The sequence below is a fragment of the Pelophylax lessonae genome, assembly GCF_965119305.1.
Source record: "Pelophylax lessonae genome assembly, chromosome: 3".
NCBI classification, from domain to species: Eukaryota; Metazoa; Chordata; class Amphibia; order Anura; family Ranidae; genus Pelophylax; species Pelophylax lessonae.
This window is the reverse complement of record NC_138770.1, coordinates 664,856,260-664,873,517: the sequence shown is the minus strand read 5'-3', so window position 1 is coordinate 664,873,517 and position 17,258 is coordinate 664,856,260. Positions and strand designations below refer to the sequence as shown.

The 17,258-nt window shown below is 38.7% G+C and overlaps 1 protein-coding gene across 3 annotated transcripts in view; it reads left to right on the top strand.

Moving 5' to 3' along the window:
- The window catches only part of PAK5 (p21 (RAC1) activated kinase 5), a 293,496-nt gene that overhangs the window by 250,049 nt on the left and 26,189 nt on the right, over window positions 1–17,258 (top strand). For all 3 annotated transcript variants that reach the window (XM_082250189.1, XM_082250188.1, XM_082250187.1), the window contains 2 exons: window positions 7,286–7,777; window positions 14,333–14,466. In XM_082250189.1, coding sequence (XP_082106315.1) covers window positions 7,286–7,777; window positions 14,333–14,466 — 626 coding nt within the window. The remainder of the gene's footprint in view (window positions 1–7,285; window positions 7,778–14,332; window positions 14,467–17,258) is intronic.

Below are 17,258 nucleotides of genomic sequence, written 5' to 3'. Positions count from 1 at the left end.
TATAAAGTGGAAGGATTATAGTCTTATCTCTGGAATACATCCCTTTCTTTATTGCAATGGGCTACCCTACACACAACAAACTCATCTACACTGAGGGGGAAAAAATATTTGATCCCCTGCTGGTTTTGTACATTTACCCACTGACAAAAAAATGATCAATCTATAATTTTATTGGTAGGTTTATTTTAACTCAGATCAGAAAGTATGAGCTACCAGATAGCGGTTTTCTGAGCGCATTTGAACAGTTAATACGTGCTTGTATCTTTATATTGGAACTAAACTAAAGTGGGGTACACACGATAAGGAAATCGGGCGAACGATTGTCCGATTTTCCTCTTTGCTTCACAGCAAATCGGAACCGATGAACGAAGATTCTTAAAAAAATTTGTACGAAAATTCTCGTGCGACAAAGGCTTTTTTTTTGTTGTTTATTGTTTGTGATCATGCGCAGTCTTTCTTTTCTGATTTTTCTTGTACAAAAATCGTACGAAAGTGGTACACATTAAACGAAAATCGTTCGTTTTTTCTAGTGATCGACCGATATCGTTTTTTTTTTAATGCCGATACCGATATTTTGGTCATTGGATAATGGTATTGGCCGATATTTTCGGACATGTAAAAAATCTTTTCCTTTTTTCTTCAGGTATTCCTTGTGGAGGGATCTGGGGGAACCCCTCCTCGGCACTGAAAAGCATTCAGAATGCCAAGTTTGGCGGTTTTGAATGCTGTCAGTTTATTTAATTCAGCGCTGAGTATCTGGAAGTGATGTCATGACATCACTTCCGGGGTTTTACATGGAGACCGTCGCATGCGCACTTGCGGCAGGGATACCAGCTTTCACGGGGACACATCTTCATGCTACACCAGGTCTTCTCTTTGGTGGCGGCGGTGGAGGTAGGATGCCCGGGTCTCCCGGTGGGAGGTGGCGGGAAGGGGGGGGGGGACGTCCCCTCCCACTCCTTGTAATGACAGCGCAGCTTCTGAGCCACATCGGTTGTCATTACAAGACAGCCGACCGTTGGCTATGGACGCCGGTACCGGGGTGATGCTTCTAGCTGCAGGCATCACTCCGGTACAAGCACTTTCCCGAAATATTGGTAACCTCCAGAGCCGATTCAGATATATCCGGGAAAGTGCATATCGGCCCCCGATATATCGGCTTTGCCGATAATCGGTTGATCCCTACTGCGGATCACCTAAAAGTAGATAGAATAGGAGATAGTCAGATTGGAGTAGGGAGTTCCTGAGGATGGGAGAAGCTCTGGAAAAGTCCTGTACGAGAAAAATTTTGGAGTTTGTCCCTTTGAGAATTTTCGTACGAAAATTCTGAATCGTCTGTAGAAATTTCTGTACACACTATACGAAAATCGTACAAAAATTCTTTGGAGGAAAATGTTCGCCCGATTTTCTTCTAGGGTGTACGACCCTTAAAACATCCAATTCTGATACATGTGTTTGGTTTGTGTGAAAGTTATAGTGTCTACAAACTATGGTGTATAGACTGTATATTGGATTTTTTTCTGTTTCTTTTACAACTAATGTCGTTGATCAGCGACTTATAACGGGACTACGACAGTGCAGCGGACAATCTGACACTAACTGCCACTGGCAATTCCAGCGACACTAATACAGTGATCAGTGATAATACCATACACTGTCACTGTAGTAATGACACTGGCTGGGAAGGGGTTAACATCTAGAGGCAATAAAGGGGTTAACTGTGTGCCCAACAAGTGTAATGTGTGTATTATGTCCTGCTTTTACTAACAGATCTCTTTGTTTCTCTTACCTGCTTTGCAGGGATGAGAAACAGAGAGATCGTTCCCTCTGTACAAAACACAGGGATTTTGACTGTGACTGGACACAGCCAATAAGCAGGTCCCGGCCATAAATATTTGGCCTGGCAGATCCCCACTGTGATTGTACATGTGTGCGTGTTCTAAACCCGGGAAAAGGCGGCGAAGTACCAGTACACCTCAGTGCCTGCACGGTCTGTCTGTCTACAGTACAATGCGGGCACGCAGTCCGGAAGCAGGTAAAGAGTAACTCCACTTTTGTTGAGAAAATAACCGCCCCCTCTGGGTGATCTCTGTACATTGCAGGGATTTTTTATTAAACTTTGTTGCTGATTCCTACCTCTTATTATCCTGAAGAAATAGCTGTTTGTTTCTCTGTGTCCATGTGCAAAGTGAACCTTTATTTGAGTGATTTTATAATTATCATTCAGCTGCTGCACCTGCAGGGCTCTAATGAGGAAAGGGGCAGGGTCTGCATCCCTTTAGACATGATTCCCCTCACATTTTTGTTGCAGGGGATGCCCAAAATCTGACTTGTATCTTAGCGCAGACTTCTGGGAAAATCAGTAAACCAATCACACAAGCAGGAAATTACATTTATGTTATCCACAATTCAGCAATTCATCATCCAACGCGTTTCGTCGTTGTGACGGGGCAGTCACAAAGTGCTAATAGACCCACTTGTTGTAGTATGGGATCATGGTAAGTTGGTGAGTGCGGCTCAAGGAGGGGGGAGCATGTGTGAGCATGAGAACAAGAGATTGCACTTCATTTTTGTGCACTTTAAAGTGATAGTAAACTCAAGATTTTCAAATCCGCTGACAGGCAGGCTTTTTAAAACAGGAGAGACCCTAGAGGTGTCTTCTGTCATACATGTCCCCCCTGCCTGTCAGAGGCTAATGTGATCTGAGCCACACATGCTGAAGAAGCACAGTAGAGGGCGTAGCGCGTACAGGTGGGAGGAGCCGTTACTCTGGAAGTTTTTTCGTTTGTGCCAACGCATTGAGCTGATGACATGCATTACACTGATAATGGTAAAAGAATATAATTGACTAGAATAGAAAAGAAAAGAATAGAATAGAAAAAAAAAACAATAGAATAGATTAGAAAGAATATAACCATCTTCCGAAATTCGAATTTTGAATAGAATAAATTAGAATTTGAGTAAAAAAGAATAGAATAGAAAATAAAATAATAGAACAGAAAGTAATAGAACAAACAATAGAATATAGAATAGAATAAAAATAATATAACAATATAACTGTTTTCCGAATTTTGACTTTCAAATAGAATAAATTCAAATTTGAATAGAATAGAAAAGAATAGAAAATAAAATAATAGAACAGAAAAGAATAAAACAAATAATAAAAAAAGAATAGAATGGAATAAAAATAATATAACATTATAACTGTTTTCCGAATTTTGAATTTCGAATAGAATAAATTTGAATTTGAATAGAATAGATTAGAAAAAAATAGAGCAGAAAAGAATAAAATAAACAATAGAAAAGAATAGAATAGAATAAAAATAATATAACAATATAACTGTTTTCCGAATTTTGAATTTCAAATAGAATAAATTCCAATTTGAATAGAATAGAAAAGAATAGAATAGAAAATAAAATAATAGAACAGAAAAGAATAAAACAAACAATAGAAAATTATAGAATAGACTAGAAATAATATAACAATAGAATAGAATATAATAGAATAGAATAGAAAAAACAATAAAATAGAATATAACCATCTTCCAAAATTTGAATTTTGAATAGAATACATTTGAATTTAAATAGAATAGAAAAGAATAGAAAAAAAATAGTATAAAAAAATAATAGAACAAACAATAGAAAAGAATAAAAATATTATAACATTATAACTGTTTTCCGAATTTTGAATTTCAAATAGAATAAATTTGAATTGGAATAGAATAGAAAAGAATAGAATAGAAAAAAAATAATAGAACAGAAAAGAATAAAACAAACAATAGAAAAGTAAAGAAAAGAATAGAAATAATATAACAATATAAGCATTTTCCGAATTTTGAATTTCAAATAGAATAAATTCAAATTCAAATAGAATATAATAGAATAGAATAGAAAAACATTAGGATAGAAAGAATATAACCATCTTCCAAAATTCGAATTTCGAATAGAATAAATTTGAATTTAAATAGAATAGAAAAGAAAAGAATAGAAAATAAAATAATAGAATAGAAAATAATAGAACAAACAATAGAAAAGAATAGAATAGAATAAAAATAATGTAACAATATAACTGTTTTTTCCAAATTTTTAATTTCAAATAGAATAAATTCTAATTTGAATAGAATAGAAAAGAATAGAAAAAGAAATAGAACTGAAAATAATAAAATAAACAATAGAAAAGTATAGAATAGAATAGAAATAATATAACAATATAACCATTTTCCGAATTTTTGAATATAATAAAATAGAATTTGAATAGAATAAAATAGAATAGAAAAAAACAATAAAATAGAATATAACCATCTTCCAAAATTTGAATTTTGAATAGAATAAATTTGAATTGGAATAGAATAGAAAAGAATAGAAAAAAAATAGTATAAAAAATAATAGAACAAACAATAGAAAAGAATAGAATAAAAATATTATAACATTATAACTGTTTTCCGAATTTTGAATTTCAAATAGAATAAATTTGAATTGGAATAGAATAGAAAATAATAGAAAAAAAATAGTATAAAAAATAATAGAACAAACAATAGAAAAGAATAGAATAAAAATATTATAACATTATAACTGTTTTCCGAATTTTGAATTTCAAATAGAATAAATTTGAATTGGAATAGAATAGAAAATAATAGAATAAAAAAAATAACAGAATAGAACAGAACAGAAAAGAATAAAACAAACAATAGAAAAGTCAAGAAAAGAATAGAAATAATATAACAATATAACCATTTTCCAAATTTTGAATTTCAAATAGAATAAATTCTAATTCAAATAGAATATAATAGAATAGAATAGAAAAAACATAAGAATAGATTAATATATAACCATCTTCCAAAATTCGAATTTCAAATAGAATAAATGTGAATTTAAATAGAATAGAAAAGAATAGAAAAAAAATAGTATAAAAAAATAATAGAACAAAACAATAGAAAATAATAGAATAAAAAAAATAATAGAACAGAAAAGAATAAAACAAACAATAGAAAAGTAAAGAAAAGAATAGAAAAACAATATAACCATTTTCCAAATTTTTAATTTCAAATAGAATAAATTCAAATAGAATATAATATAATAGAATAGAAAAAACATTAGAATAGAAAGAATATAACCATCTTCCAAAATTCAAATTTCGAATAGAATAAATTTGAATTTAAATAGAATAGAAAAGAATAGAAAAAAAATAGTATAAAAAATAATAGAACAAACAATAGAAAAGATTAGACTAAAAATATTATAACATTATAACTGTTTTCCGAATTTTGAATTTCAAATAGAATAAATTTGAATTGGAATAGAATAGAAAAGAATAGAATAAAAAAAATAATAGAACAGAAAAGAATAAAACAAACAATAGAAAAGTAAAGAAAAGAATAGAAATAATATAACAATATAACCATTTTCCAAATTTTGAATTTCAAATAGAATAAATTCTAATTCAAATACAATATAATAGAATAGAATAGAAAAAACATAAGAATAGAAAAATATATAACCATCTTCCAAAATTCGAATTTCGAATAGAATAAATGTGAATTTAAATAGAATAGAAAAGAATAGAAAAAAAAATAGTATAAAAAAATAATAGAACAAACAATAGAAAAGAATAGAATAAAAATATTATAACATTATAACTGTTTTCAGAATTTCGAATTTCAAATAGAATAAATTTGAATTGGAATAGAAAAGAATAAAATAGAAAAAAAATAATAGAACAGAAAAGAATAAAACAAACAATAGAAAAGTAAAGAAAAGAATAGAAATAATATAACAATATAAGCATTTTCCGAATTTTGAATTTCAAATAGAATAAATTCAAATTCAAATAGAATATAATAGAATAGAATAGAAAAACATTAGGATAGAAAGAATATAACCATCTTCCAAAATTCGAATTTCGAATAGAATAAATTTGAATTTAAATAGAATAGAAAAGAAAAGAATAGAAAATAAAATAATAGAATAGAAAATAATAGAACAAACAATAGAAAAGAATAGAATAGAATAAAAATAATGTAACAATATAACTGTTTTTGCCAAATTTTTAATTTCAAATAGAATAAATTCTAATTTGAATAGAATAGAAAAGAATAGAAAAAGAAATAGAACTGAAAATAATAAAATAAACAATAGAAAAGTATAGAATAGAATAGAAATAATATAACAATATAACCATTTTCCGAATTTTTGAATATAATAAAATAGAATTTGAATAGAATAAAATAGAATAGAAAAAAACAATAAAATAGAATATAACCATCTTCCAAAATTTGAATTTTGAATAGAATAAATTTGAATTGGAATAGAATAGAAAAGAATAGAAAAAAAATAGTATAAAAAATAATAGAACAAACAATAGAAAAGAATAGAATAAAAATATTATAACATTATAACTGTTTTCAGAATTTCGAATTTCAAATAAAATAAATTTGAATTGGAATAGAAAAGAATAAAATAGAAAAAAAATAATAGAACAGAAAAGAATAAAACAAACAATAGAAAAGTAAAGAAAATAATAGAAATAATATAACAATATAACCATTTTCAGAATTTTGAATTTCAAATAGAATAAATTCAAATTAAAATAGAATATAATAGAATAGAATAGAAAAAAACATTAGAATAGAAAGAATATAACCATCTTCCAAAATTAGAATTTCGAATAGAATAAATTTGAATTTAAATAGAATAGAAAATAAAATAATAGAATAGAAAATAGAACAAACAATAGAAAAGTATAGAATAGAATAAATATAACAATATAACCATTTTCCGAATTTTGAATTTTTGAATAGAATAAAATTGAATTTGAATATATTATAATAGATTAGATAAAACAATAGAATAGAATATAACCATCTTCCAAAATTCGAATTTCGAATAGAATAAATTCAATTTCAATTGGAATTTGATTCGAACGCAATTCAAATAGAGTTAGAAAAATTTGAATAGATTAGAATTTGAATAAACAAAACTACTTCCGAAAACAAATTAAACAAAACTAATTTTTGCAAATAATCAAAAAGAAACAATTTTTTTCGGTCTGCACATGTCCACTCGCATATATTTGCAAATGTGTAAAAAGTAAACCCCTTAGTTGTACTGTGAATTGTTAGACAGGACAATCCAGTTTGTTGCAGGCTTGCTGGTAAGTGAACTGGGAATTTTTCTTTGTGTTTTGTCAACGGTCCTGTAGCAAAAGACAATGACTCAGAACTTTATATCTCTGTATCTGTATACAGCACATATGATTGATGGTTTGATTTCCACTTTTGTTTTCCAGGTAGACTACGACCGAGCACAGGTATCCCTGAGCCCTCCGCTCACCGGATCTGATACATATCCTCGAGGTCCTACAAAGCTACCTCAATCCCAAAACAAGCCCAACTACCCCTCAAGTAGTTACCAGTATCCATCAGTTTACCATAAGCCATCTCCCTACCACCAACCCCAACTTCATGGGAGCCCCCATTTTATGTCCACAGGTTCGTACCCCAGCTCTCCCAGTACAACGTCCAGTGTTTACCCCCCTCCCAGTTGGGGCTCGGCCTCCGATCAACAGCCATCTAGAGTCTCCCATGAACAGTTTAGGGCCGCTCTGCAGCTAGTGGTCAGTCCTGGAGACCCTCGAGAGTATTTGGATGACTTTATCAAAATCGGGGAGGGTTCCACAGGAATCGTTTGTATCGCCACCGAGAAACACACGGGGAAGCAAGTCGCTGTGAAAAAAATGGATCTCAGGAAACAGCAGAGAAGGGAATTACTATTTAATGAGGTATGTGCTTTATTTTAACTTTTATAACCTACGGTGAAGGAATCATTTATGGCCCATTGATGGTGTTCTTGACCACTTCTGGACCGGAAGGATTTGCCCCCTTAATGACCAGGCCATTTTTTTGCTATTCGGCACTGCGTTACTTTAACTGACACTTGCGCGGTCGTGCGACGCTGTACCCAAATAAAATTGTCCTTTTTTTTCCACAAATAGAGCTTTCTTTTGGTTGTATTTGATCACCTCTGTGTTTTTTTTTTTTTTTTTTGCGCTATAAACAAAAAAAGATCGACAATTGTGAAGAAAACAAAAATTTTTTTGTTATATAACATTCTCCAATAAAAAAAAAATTAAAAATGAAAAGCGACAATTGTGAAGAAAACAAAATGTTTTGCTATATAACATTCCCCAATAAAAAAAAAAAAAATAAAATAAAAATTAAAAGATCGACAATTGTGAAGAAAACAAAATGTTTGCTATATAACATTCCCCAATTAAAAAAAAAAAAAATTAAAAGATTGACAATTCTGAAGAAAACAAAATGTGTTGCTATATAACATTCCCCAATAAAAAAAAAAAAAAAATTAAAAATTAAAAGATCGACAATTGTGAAGAAAACAAAATGTTTTGCTATATAACATTCCCCAATAAAAAAAAAATTAAAAGATCGACAATTCGGAAGCAAACAAAATTTTTTGCTATATAACATTCCCCAATAAAAAAAAAATTTAAAATTAAAAATCGACAATTGTGAAGAAAACAAAATGTTTTGCTATATAACATTCCCCAATAATAAAAAAAAATGTAAATTAAAAGATTGACAATTGTGAAGAAAACAAAATGTTTTGCTATATAACATTCCCCAATAAAAAAAAAAAAAAATTAAAAGATTGACAATTCGGAAGAAAACAACATTTTTTGCTATATAACATTCCCCAATAAAAAAAATAAATAAATTTAAAATCTATTTTTTTCCTTATTTTAGGCCAGTTTGCATTCTGCTACATTTTTTAGGTAAAAAAAATAAATTCCCAGTAAGCGTATTTTGATTGGTTTGCGCAAAAGTTATTGCGTCTACAGACTAGGGTAAAGATTTATATCATTTTTATTTATTTATTTTTACTAGTAATGGCGACGATCAGTGATTTTTAGCGAGATTGTGGCGGACAGATCGGACCCCTAGCTGACATTTTTGACACTTTTGGGGGTACCAATGACATTACTACAGTAATCAGTGCTAAAAATATGCACTGTTACTGTAATAATGTCACTGGGAGGGAAGAGGTTAACCCAGGGGCGATCAAAGGCTTAGCCACTTTTGGACCTGAAGATTTGCCCCCTTAATGACCAGGCCATTTTTTTGCGATTCGGCACTGCGTTACTTTAACTGACAATTGCGCGGTCGTGCGACGCTGTACCCAAATAAAATTGTCCTTTTTTTTCTGCACAAATAGAGCTTTCCTTTGGTTGTATTTGATCACCTCTGTGATTTTTTTTTTGCACTATAAACAAAAAAAGATCGACAATTCTGAAGAAAACAAAATTTTTTGCTATATAACATTCCCCAATAAAAAAAAAAAAAAATTAATTAAAAATCCATTTTTTTCCTCATTTTAGGCCAGTTTGCATTCTGTTACATTTTTTTGGTAACAAAAAAAAAATCCCAATAAGCGTATTTTGATTGGTTTGCGCAAAAGTTATCGCGTCTACAAACTAGGGGAAAGATTTATGTCATTTTTATTTACTATTATTTTTATTACTAATAACGGCGGTGATCAGACATTTTTAGCAGGACTGCGACATTGCGGCGGACAGATCGGACCCCTAACTGACATTTTTGACACTTTTGGGGGGACCAGTGACATTACTACAGTAATCAGTGCTAAAAAAAATATGCATTGTTACTGTACTAATGACACTGGTAAGGAAGGGGTTAACCCAGGGGCGATCAAAGGCTTAAATGTGTGCCTAGGGGGTGTTTTCTAACTGTGAGGGGGTGGGCTTATTGAATCAACACAGAGGCCTGTGTTCCTAAATAGGAGGAACACAGGAGCCCTGCGATGATAACTGACGGAACAACGGTCTGCTGTGTTTACAACGACAGACCATCGTTCTGTCTCCACAGGGAGCGATCGCGTGTACCCCCGCAGTAATTGCGGCCGCCGGCCTCACAGTTTAGCTTCCCCTCTCGCGAATCAGTGCGCGCCTGCCATGCTCGTATGGGTATGGTGATTCACACAGCCACGGCGGGCGGACAGCAAGTGGTTTAAAAAAAAAAAAAAATGATGGTCAGGATTCATTATAATTTGGGAGTTGCTAAAATCTGTATTGATAAAAAAACTATCTTATGGCAGCAAACTCCATGACCCTAATGTGCTTCTTCTTGAGCCACTCCTTTGTTGCCTTGGTGGTATGTTTTGGGTCATTGTCATGCTGGAAGACCCATCCATGACCCATCTTCAGTGTTCTGGCTGAGGGAAGAAGGTTCTCATCCAAGATGTTACAATACATGGCCCTGTCCATTGATCTCTCAATGTGGCAAAGTCGGCCTGTACCTTTAGCAGAGAAAGCATCATGTTTTTACCTCCGTGCTTGACTGTAGGGATGGTTCTCTTAGGGTCACAGTCAGCACTTTTTTTCCTTCAGTGAGGGGTGAAGTCAACCTTCTCCTGACCATCCTGCTTCCCTAAGCTCTATGTGCAGTGTGAGTATCCCGCAGCACAATGGTGAGGAAGAGGAGCACTTAACCCCCTACTGTGTCCAGAGAAGCCTGGGGTAGGGCATCCCACCCATCCCACCCCAGCATCCCCCTGGATCCGGCCTTGAACACAATGCATCATTGTTATTTTTTTCCTTTTTTAAGCTTTACTTAAGCAAGACACATCCCCCTGTGGTTCCCCTGCAGCACCGGAAGCTGGCGGGAGGGAAGTGGAAAAAAAGCCGGAAGCTTGTGGGTGGGTGCAGAGGAGTAACTAGAACCTTTAGGGCCCGGTGCAAGAAACCATGAAGGATCCCCCCCCCCAGACCCCTGGCCGGGGCCCTTCCCTTCAAGCCTGGGGCTCTTCCCTCTGATCCTGGGGCCCTTTACTCTCATTGCGGGGCCCTTTATTACAGTCCCGCAGTGGGAACCTTTCACAAGTTCTGCAGTGGCCCCCCTTCCTGCCATCTTGGGGCTTCCCCTCACGGTGCTGGAATGCCAGGGCCTGGTTGCAAGTGTGACCTTTGCAATCCTGTAAGTTCACCCACTGGTGTCAGTAGTTTTTATTTTTTGGTATTTTAATTGCATTTTTTTTTATTATTTTTATTTAATTTTTTTATAATGTCACTGACTATGACTCTGTCCATTCAGAAAAGGAAGGAGCTGGTAAATTACATATTTAACGACCCCTTCCTGGTTCTCTATTGTGACACATCCCCTGCAGCAGCCGGCGGGAGAGGGGAAGGAGTACAGTGGGGGGGGGGGGGGGGGGACCAGGGGAGCACACAGGGGCCCAGAGACAGCAGAACACAAGTGAACTGGATAGGAGGAGTGGCGGGGGCAGCATACAGAGGAACCAATCTCCTCCATTTTCCTCCTGCAGCTACAGGAGGAAAAAGGAGGACAGTGATTTCTCTACATGCTGCCCCCGCCCCCCCTCCTATCCAGGTGTACAGGGGAGCCGCACAGGCCCCCTGGAGAATGGAACCCGGTTGCAATTGCAACCCCTGCAACCCCTGTAGTTACGCCCCTGGGTGGGTGGACACACAGTCCAGATGCAATTGGTAGAACTTTTGTAGTGTAGGCCAAACAGTTCACAACAAACCCAGTGGGAGAAGACCCAACCGGGAACACTCACGGTTGCCAACAGCGTGCAGCGGAGTAGGTATCAGGTGAACTGACAGCATCTGTCTGGAGGGGCAGTATGCAGCCTTACTATCTCCTGCCAAAACGGGAAGATGTCCAAGGAGATTGCAAGCCTTAAGCTTTCTTTTCTCATCTTGAACCTTTCCCTGCCGCTAATACTGTCCCTGACAGACGGGCAACCAGTCCCTACACTAATCACATGTGGGATATTTGTGCAGTGGTTTTTTCAAATGCAAGTTTTTTTTTGGAAAAACTTTAACCACTTCCTACCAGTAGGACGTAATATGGCGCCTTGGACTTTAAGTGGTGATATGGCTGCAGCTACAGGCTTCATCACGGTATCTTTTTTTTGGGCATGGTCTGTAATGTAAATAGGCTTGTGACGGTATCAGATTTTCATGCTGCGATTAATTGATTAAGGTTTTGCCACGGTATACGGTATTATCACGGTATTCTATTATTAAATTTCCACCTCACTTCAATTTCATTGCTGAATTTAGGGGCTTTGGTTCACTTATGCACATTATTATATAGTCAGTCAGTACAGACTCTGTGAACCAGGCCTAAAATAGGTCATCAAGCAGTGTCTGGCCTAACTGGTGATAACTGGTCCTGGCGCTCGGCTCCGATCCGATGGCCTGGTCATTAAGAGGGCAAATCCTTGTGGTCAAGAAGTGGTTAAACCTGAAGGAGGTGTTGTTTATAAATTACTTTACTATTGCTTTAGGCCTGGTTCACATGTATGCGGGTTGGTGGTTCACATGTATGCGGGTTGGCGGTTCACATATATGCGGGTTGGCGGTTCACATGTATGCGGGTTGGCGGTTCACATGTATGCGGGTTGGCGGCCCACATTTGCACAGGCATAGCAGCCCATTGATTTGAACGGGCTGCTATGCCCTCATTTTCCGCAGAAAAAAGGTGCATGCAGCATTTTTTTAAAATTCAGTGGCCTTGAAATCCATCCTGCTTTTGCACCATGCGACTAACCTGCAGTTCCTGCTCTGGCAAGCTTTCTGCATTTTTTGTATACGTGGGCACGGCATTTAAAAACAGTTTGCGTGTGCAGCAACGGCAGGTAAGTCGCATGGTGCAAAAGAAGGATGGATTTCATGGCCACTGCATTTTTTTAAATTCTGCATGCACCTTTTTTCAGCATACATGTGAACCAGGCCTAAAGCAATAGTAAAGTCATTAATTGGTTAAACCTGCAGGAGGACCGGTGTTTTTATCTATTAATGACTTTACTATTGCTTTAGGCCTGGTTCACATGTATGCGGGTTGGCGGCCCACATTTGCACAGGCATAGCAGCCCATTGATGTGAATGGGCTTGAGCTGCTATGCCTGCGTTTTCAGCTGAAAAAAGGTGCATGCAGAATTTAAAAAAATGCAGTGGCCATGAAATCCATCCTTTTGCACCATGCGACTTACCTGCCGTTGCTGCACACGCAAACTGTTTTTAAATGCCGTGCCCACGTATACAAAAAATGCAGAAAGCTTGCCAGAGCAGGAACTGCAGGTTAGTCGCATGGTGCAAAAGCAGGATGGATTTCAAGGCCACTGAATTTAAAAAAAATGCTGCATGCACCTTTTTTCTGCGGAAAATGAGGGCATAGCAGCCCGTTCAAATCAATGGGCTGCTATGCCTGTGCAAATGTGGGCCGCCAACCTGCATACATGTGAACCGCCAACCTGCATACATGTGAACCAGGCCTAAAGCAATAGTAAAGTCATTAATAGATAAAAACACCGGTCCTCCTGCAGGTTTAACCACTTCTGGATCGCAAGGATTTGCCCCTTTAAAGACCAGGCCATCGGATCAGAGCGCCAGGACCAGTCATCACCAGGTAGGCCAGACACTGCTTGATGGCTATATAATAATGTAATGTGGGCTGCTATGCGTGTGTGTGTGTGTGTGTGTGTGTGTGTGTGTGTGTGTGTGTGTGTGTGTGTGTATATATATATATTTATTAGAGCTGCACGATTCTGGCCAAAATGAGAATCACGATTTTTTAGTTTGGAATAAAGATCACGATTCTCTCACGATTCTCTGTGTAACAAAAAAAAAAATTGGGATAACTTTACTGTTATGTTTTTTTTTTTTTTTTTATTCATTAAAGTCTAATCATTGCGTTTGAAAGACTGCTGCGCAAATACGGTGTGACATAAAATATTACAACAATCGCCATTTTATTCTGTAGGGTCTCTGCTAAAAAAATATATAAAATGTTTGGGGGTTCTAAGTACTTTTCTAGCAAAAAAAAAACTGATTTTAACTTGCATGCAACAAGTGTCAGAAAAAGATCCAGTCTTTAAGAGGTTAAACTTCCTTTCTCCCTGGCAGAGGTAAGGAAAAGATACAAATGTAATCATTTTTGTTTATAGTTAGGAGACTTAAATGCTGAAAGGCGTTAGCTGTGTGAGTGAATGAGTCATCCAGCTCACTGAAATGTATCAATTCACAAGTCAGGCAGACTTGACAGAGAAACTCGGTATTTTAAAAATGCCACAATAACAATACCGTGGCTATGCAATACCGCGATATATCGAATTACCGAAAACCGGCATATGTCTAAATGTAAAAGCAATCCTAGGAACTGTCCCTACGCTGTGCATAATATGCATAATACTGTATACATGCACTATTTAAATAAAGAAAATACATAATGGTTCAAGAGTTCAAATAAATAAATTTTTGTTCTTCTATCTACAGGTAGTAATAATGAGGGACTACCATCATGAGAATGTTGTGGATATGTATAATAGTTATCTGGTTGGAGATGAACTGTGGGTGGTCATGGAATTCTTGGAAGGCGGAGCCCTGACAGACATCGTCACCCACACGAGGTATGCCATGTGATGTTTGCTAAGAATTCAGCAAGGTATGGGAATTGCTATAGGATTTACTGTAAGTATACAGTGGGTACGGAAAGTATTCAGACCCCCTTCAATTTTTCACTCTTTGTTATATTGCAGCCATTTGCTAAAATCATTTAAGTTCATTCTTCTTCCTCATGAATGTACACATAGCACCCCATACTGACAGAAAAACACAGAATTGTTGACATTGTTGCAGATTTATTAAAAAAGAAAAACTGAAATATCACATGGTCCTAAGTATTCAGACCCTTTGCTCAGTATTTAGTAGAAGCCCCCTTTTGATCTAATACAGCCAGGAGTCTTTTTGGGAAAGATGCAACAAGTCTTTCACACCTGGATTTGGGGATCCTCTGCCATTCCTCCTTGCAGATCCTCTCCAGTTCTGTCAGGTTGGATGGTAAACGTTGGTGGACAGCCATTTTTAGGTCTCTCCAGAGATGCTCAATTGGGTTTAAGTCAGGGCTCTGGCTGGGCCATTCAAGAACAGTCACGGAGTTGTTGTGAAGCCACTCCTTCGTTATTTTAGCTGTGTGCTTAGGGTCATTGTCTTGTTGGAAGGTAAACCTTCGGCCCAGTCTGAGGTCCAGAGCACTCTGGAGAAGGTTTTTGTCCAGGATATCCCTGTACTTGGCCGCATTCATCTTTCCCTCGATGCAACCAGTCGTCCTGTCCCTGCAGCTGAAAAACACCCCCACAGCATGATGCTGCCACCACCATGCTTCACTGTTGGGACTGTATTGGACAGGTGATGAGCAGTACCTGGTTTTCTCCACACATACCGCTTAGAATTAAGGCCAAAAAAGTTCTATTTTGGTCTCATCAGACCAGAGAATCTTATTTCTCACCATCTTGAAGTCCTTCAGGTGTTTTTTAGCAAACTCCATGCGGGCTTTCATGTGTCTTACACTGAGGAGAGGCTTCCGTCGGGCCACTCTGCCATGAAGCCAGTGGTGGGATTCAGCCGGTTCGCACCGGTTCCATAGAACCGGTTGCTAACTTTCTGCAAGTTCGCAGAACCGGCTGAATCCCTCTGCGTGTCTACGCAGGACAATTGAATGTCCCGCGCTCGGGCAGATGTGGCAGCCGGGGGGCGGAGCAGTGCGGCCCGACCCGCCCATTCTGTGCCAATAGCGAATGAGAATTCGCTATTGTCACATGATCCTCCTCCTGGCCAATCAGGGAGCGGGTCCTCCCGCTTCCTGATTGGCCGAAAGGCAAACAGCGTGCCATTGGACGAGGAGGAGCGCCGCGGGAGGACTTGGAGACGCGGGGAGCCGACTGCGAGACCGTCCGTGAGGTAAGTGCATGGGTCTCGCGGGGGGGGGGGATCGCTGGCGCTCTGCAATTGGGGGCAATGCTGTGGCTGGCGCTCTGCAATTGGGGGCAATGCTGTGGCTGGCGCTCTGCAGTTGGGGGCAGTGTTGTGGCTGGCGCTCTGCAATTGGGGGCAATGTTGTGGCTGGGGCAATGCTGTGGCTGGCGCTCTGCAATAGGGGGCAATGCTGTGGCTGGCGCTCTGCAGTTGGGGGCAATGCTGTGGCTGGCGCTCTGCAGTTGGGGGCAATGCTGTGGCTGGCGCTCTGCAATTGGGGGCAATGTTGTGGCTGGCGCTCTGCAATAGGGGGCAATGCTGTGGCTGGCGCTCTGCAATTGGGGGCAATGTTGTGGCTGGCGCTCTGCAATTGGGGGCAATGTTGTGGCTGGCGCTCTGCAATTGGGGGCAATGCTGTGGCTGGCGCTCTGCAGTTGGGGGCAATGCTGTGGCTGGGGCTCTGCAGTTGGGGGCAATGTTGTGGCTGGCGCTCTGCAATTGGGGGCAATGTTGTGGCTGGGGCAATGCTGTGGCTGGCGCTCTGCAATAGGGGGCAATGCTGTGGCTGGCGCTCTGCAGTTGGGGGCAATGCTGTGGCTGGCGCTCTGCAATTGGGGGCAATGTTGTGGCTGGCGCTCTGCAATAGGGGGCAATGCTGTGGCTGGCGCTCTGCAATTGGGGGCAATGTTGTGGCTGGCGCTCTGCAATTGGGGGCAATGTTGTGGCTGGCGCTCTGCAATAGGGGGCAATGCTGTGGCTGGCGCTCTGCAATTGGGGGCAATGTTGTGGCTGGCGCTCTGCAATAGGGGGCAATGCTGTGGCTGGCGCTCTGCAATTGGGGGCAATGTTGTGGCTGGGGCAATGCTGTGGCTGGCGCTCTGCAATTGGGGGCAATGTTGTGGCTGGGGCAATGCTGTGGCTGGCGCTCTGCAATAGGGGGCAATGCTGTGGCTGGCGCTCTGCAGTTGGGGGCAATGCTGTGGCTGGCGCTCTGCAATTGGGGGCAATGTTGTGGCTGGCGCTCTGCAATAGGGGGCAATGCTGTGGCTGGCGCTCTGCAATTGGGGGCAATGTTGTGGCTGGCGCTCTGCAATTGGGGGCAATGCTGTGGCTGGCGCTCTGCAATTGGGGGCAATGCTGTGGCTGGCGCTCTGCAATTGGGGGCAATGCTGTGGCTGGCGCTCTGCAATTGGGGGCAATGCTGTGGCTGGCGCTCTGCAGTTGGGGGCAATGTTGTGGCTGGCGCTCTGCAATTGGGGGCAATGTTGTGGCTGGGGCAATGCTGTGGCTGGCGCTCTGCAATAGGGGGCAATGCTGTGGCTGGCGCTCTGCAGTTGGGGGCAATGCTGTGGCTGGCGCTCTGCAATTGGGGGCAATGTTGTGGCTGGCGCTCTGCAATAGGGGGCAATGCTGTGGCTGGCGCTCTGCAATTGGGGGCAATGTTGTG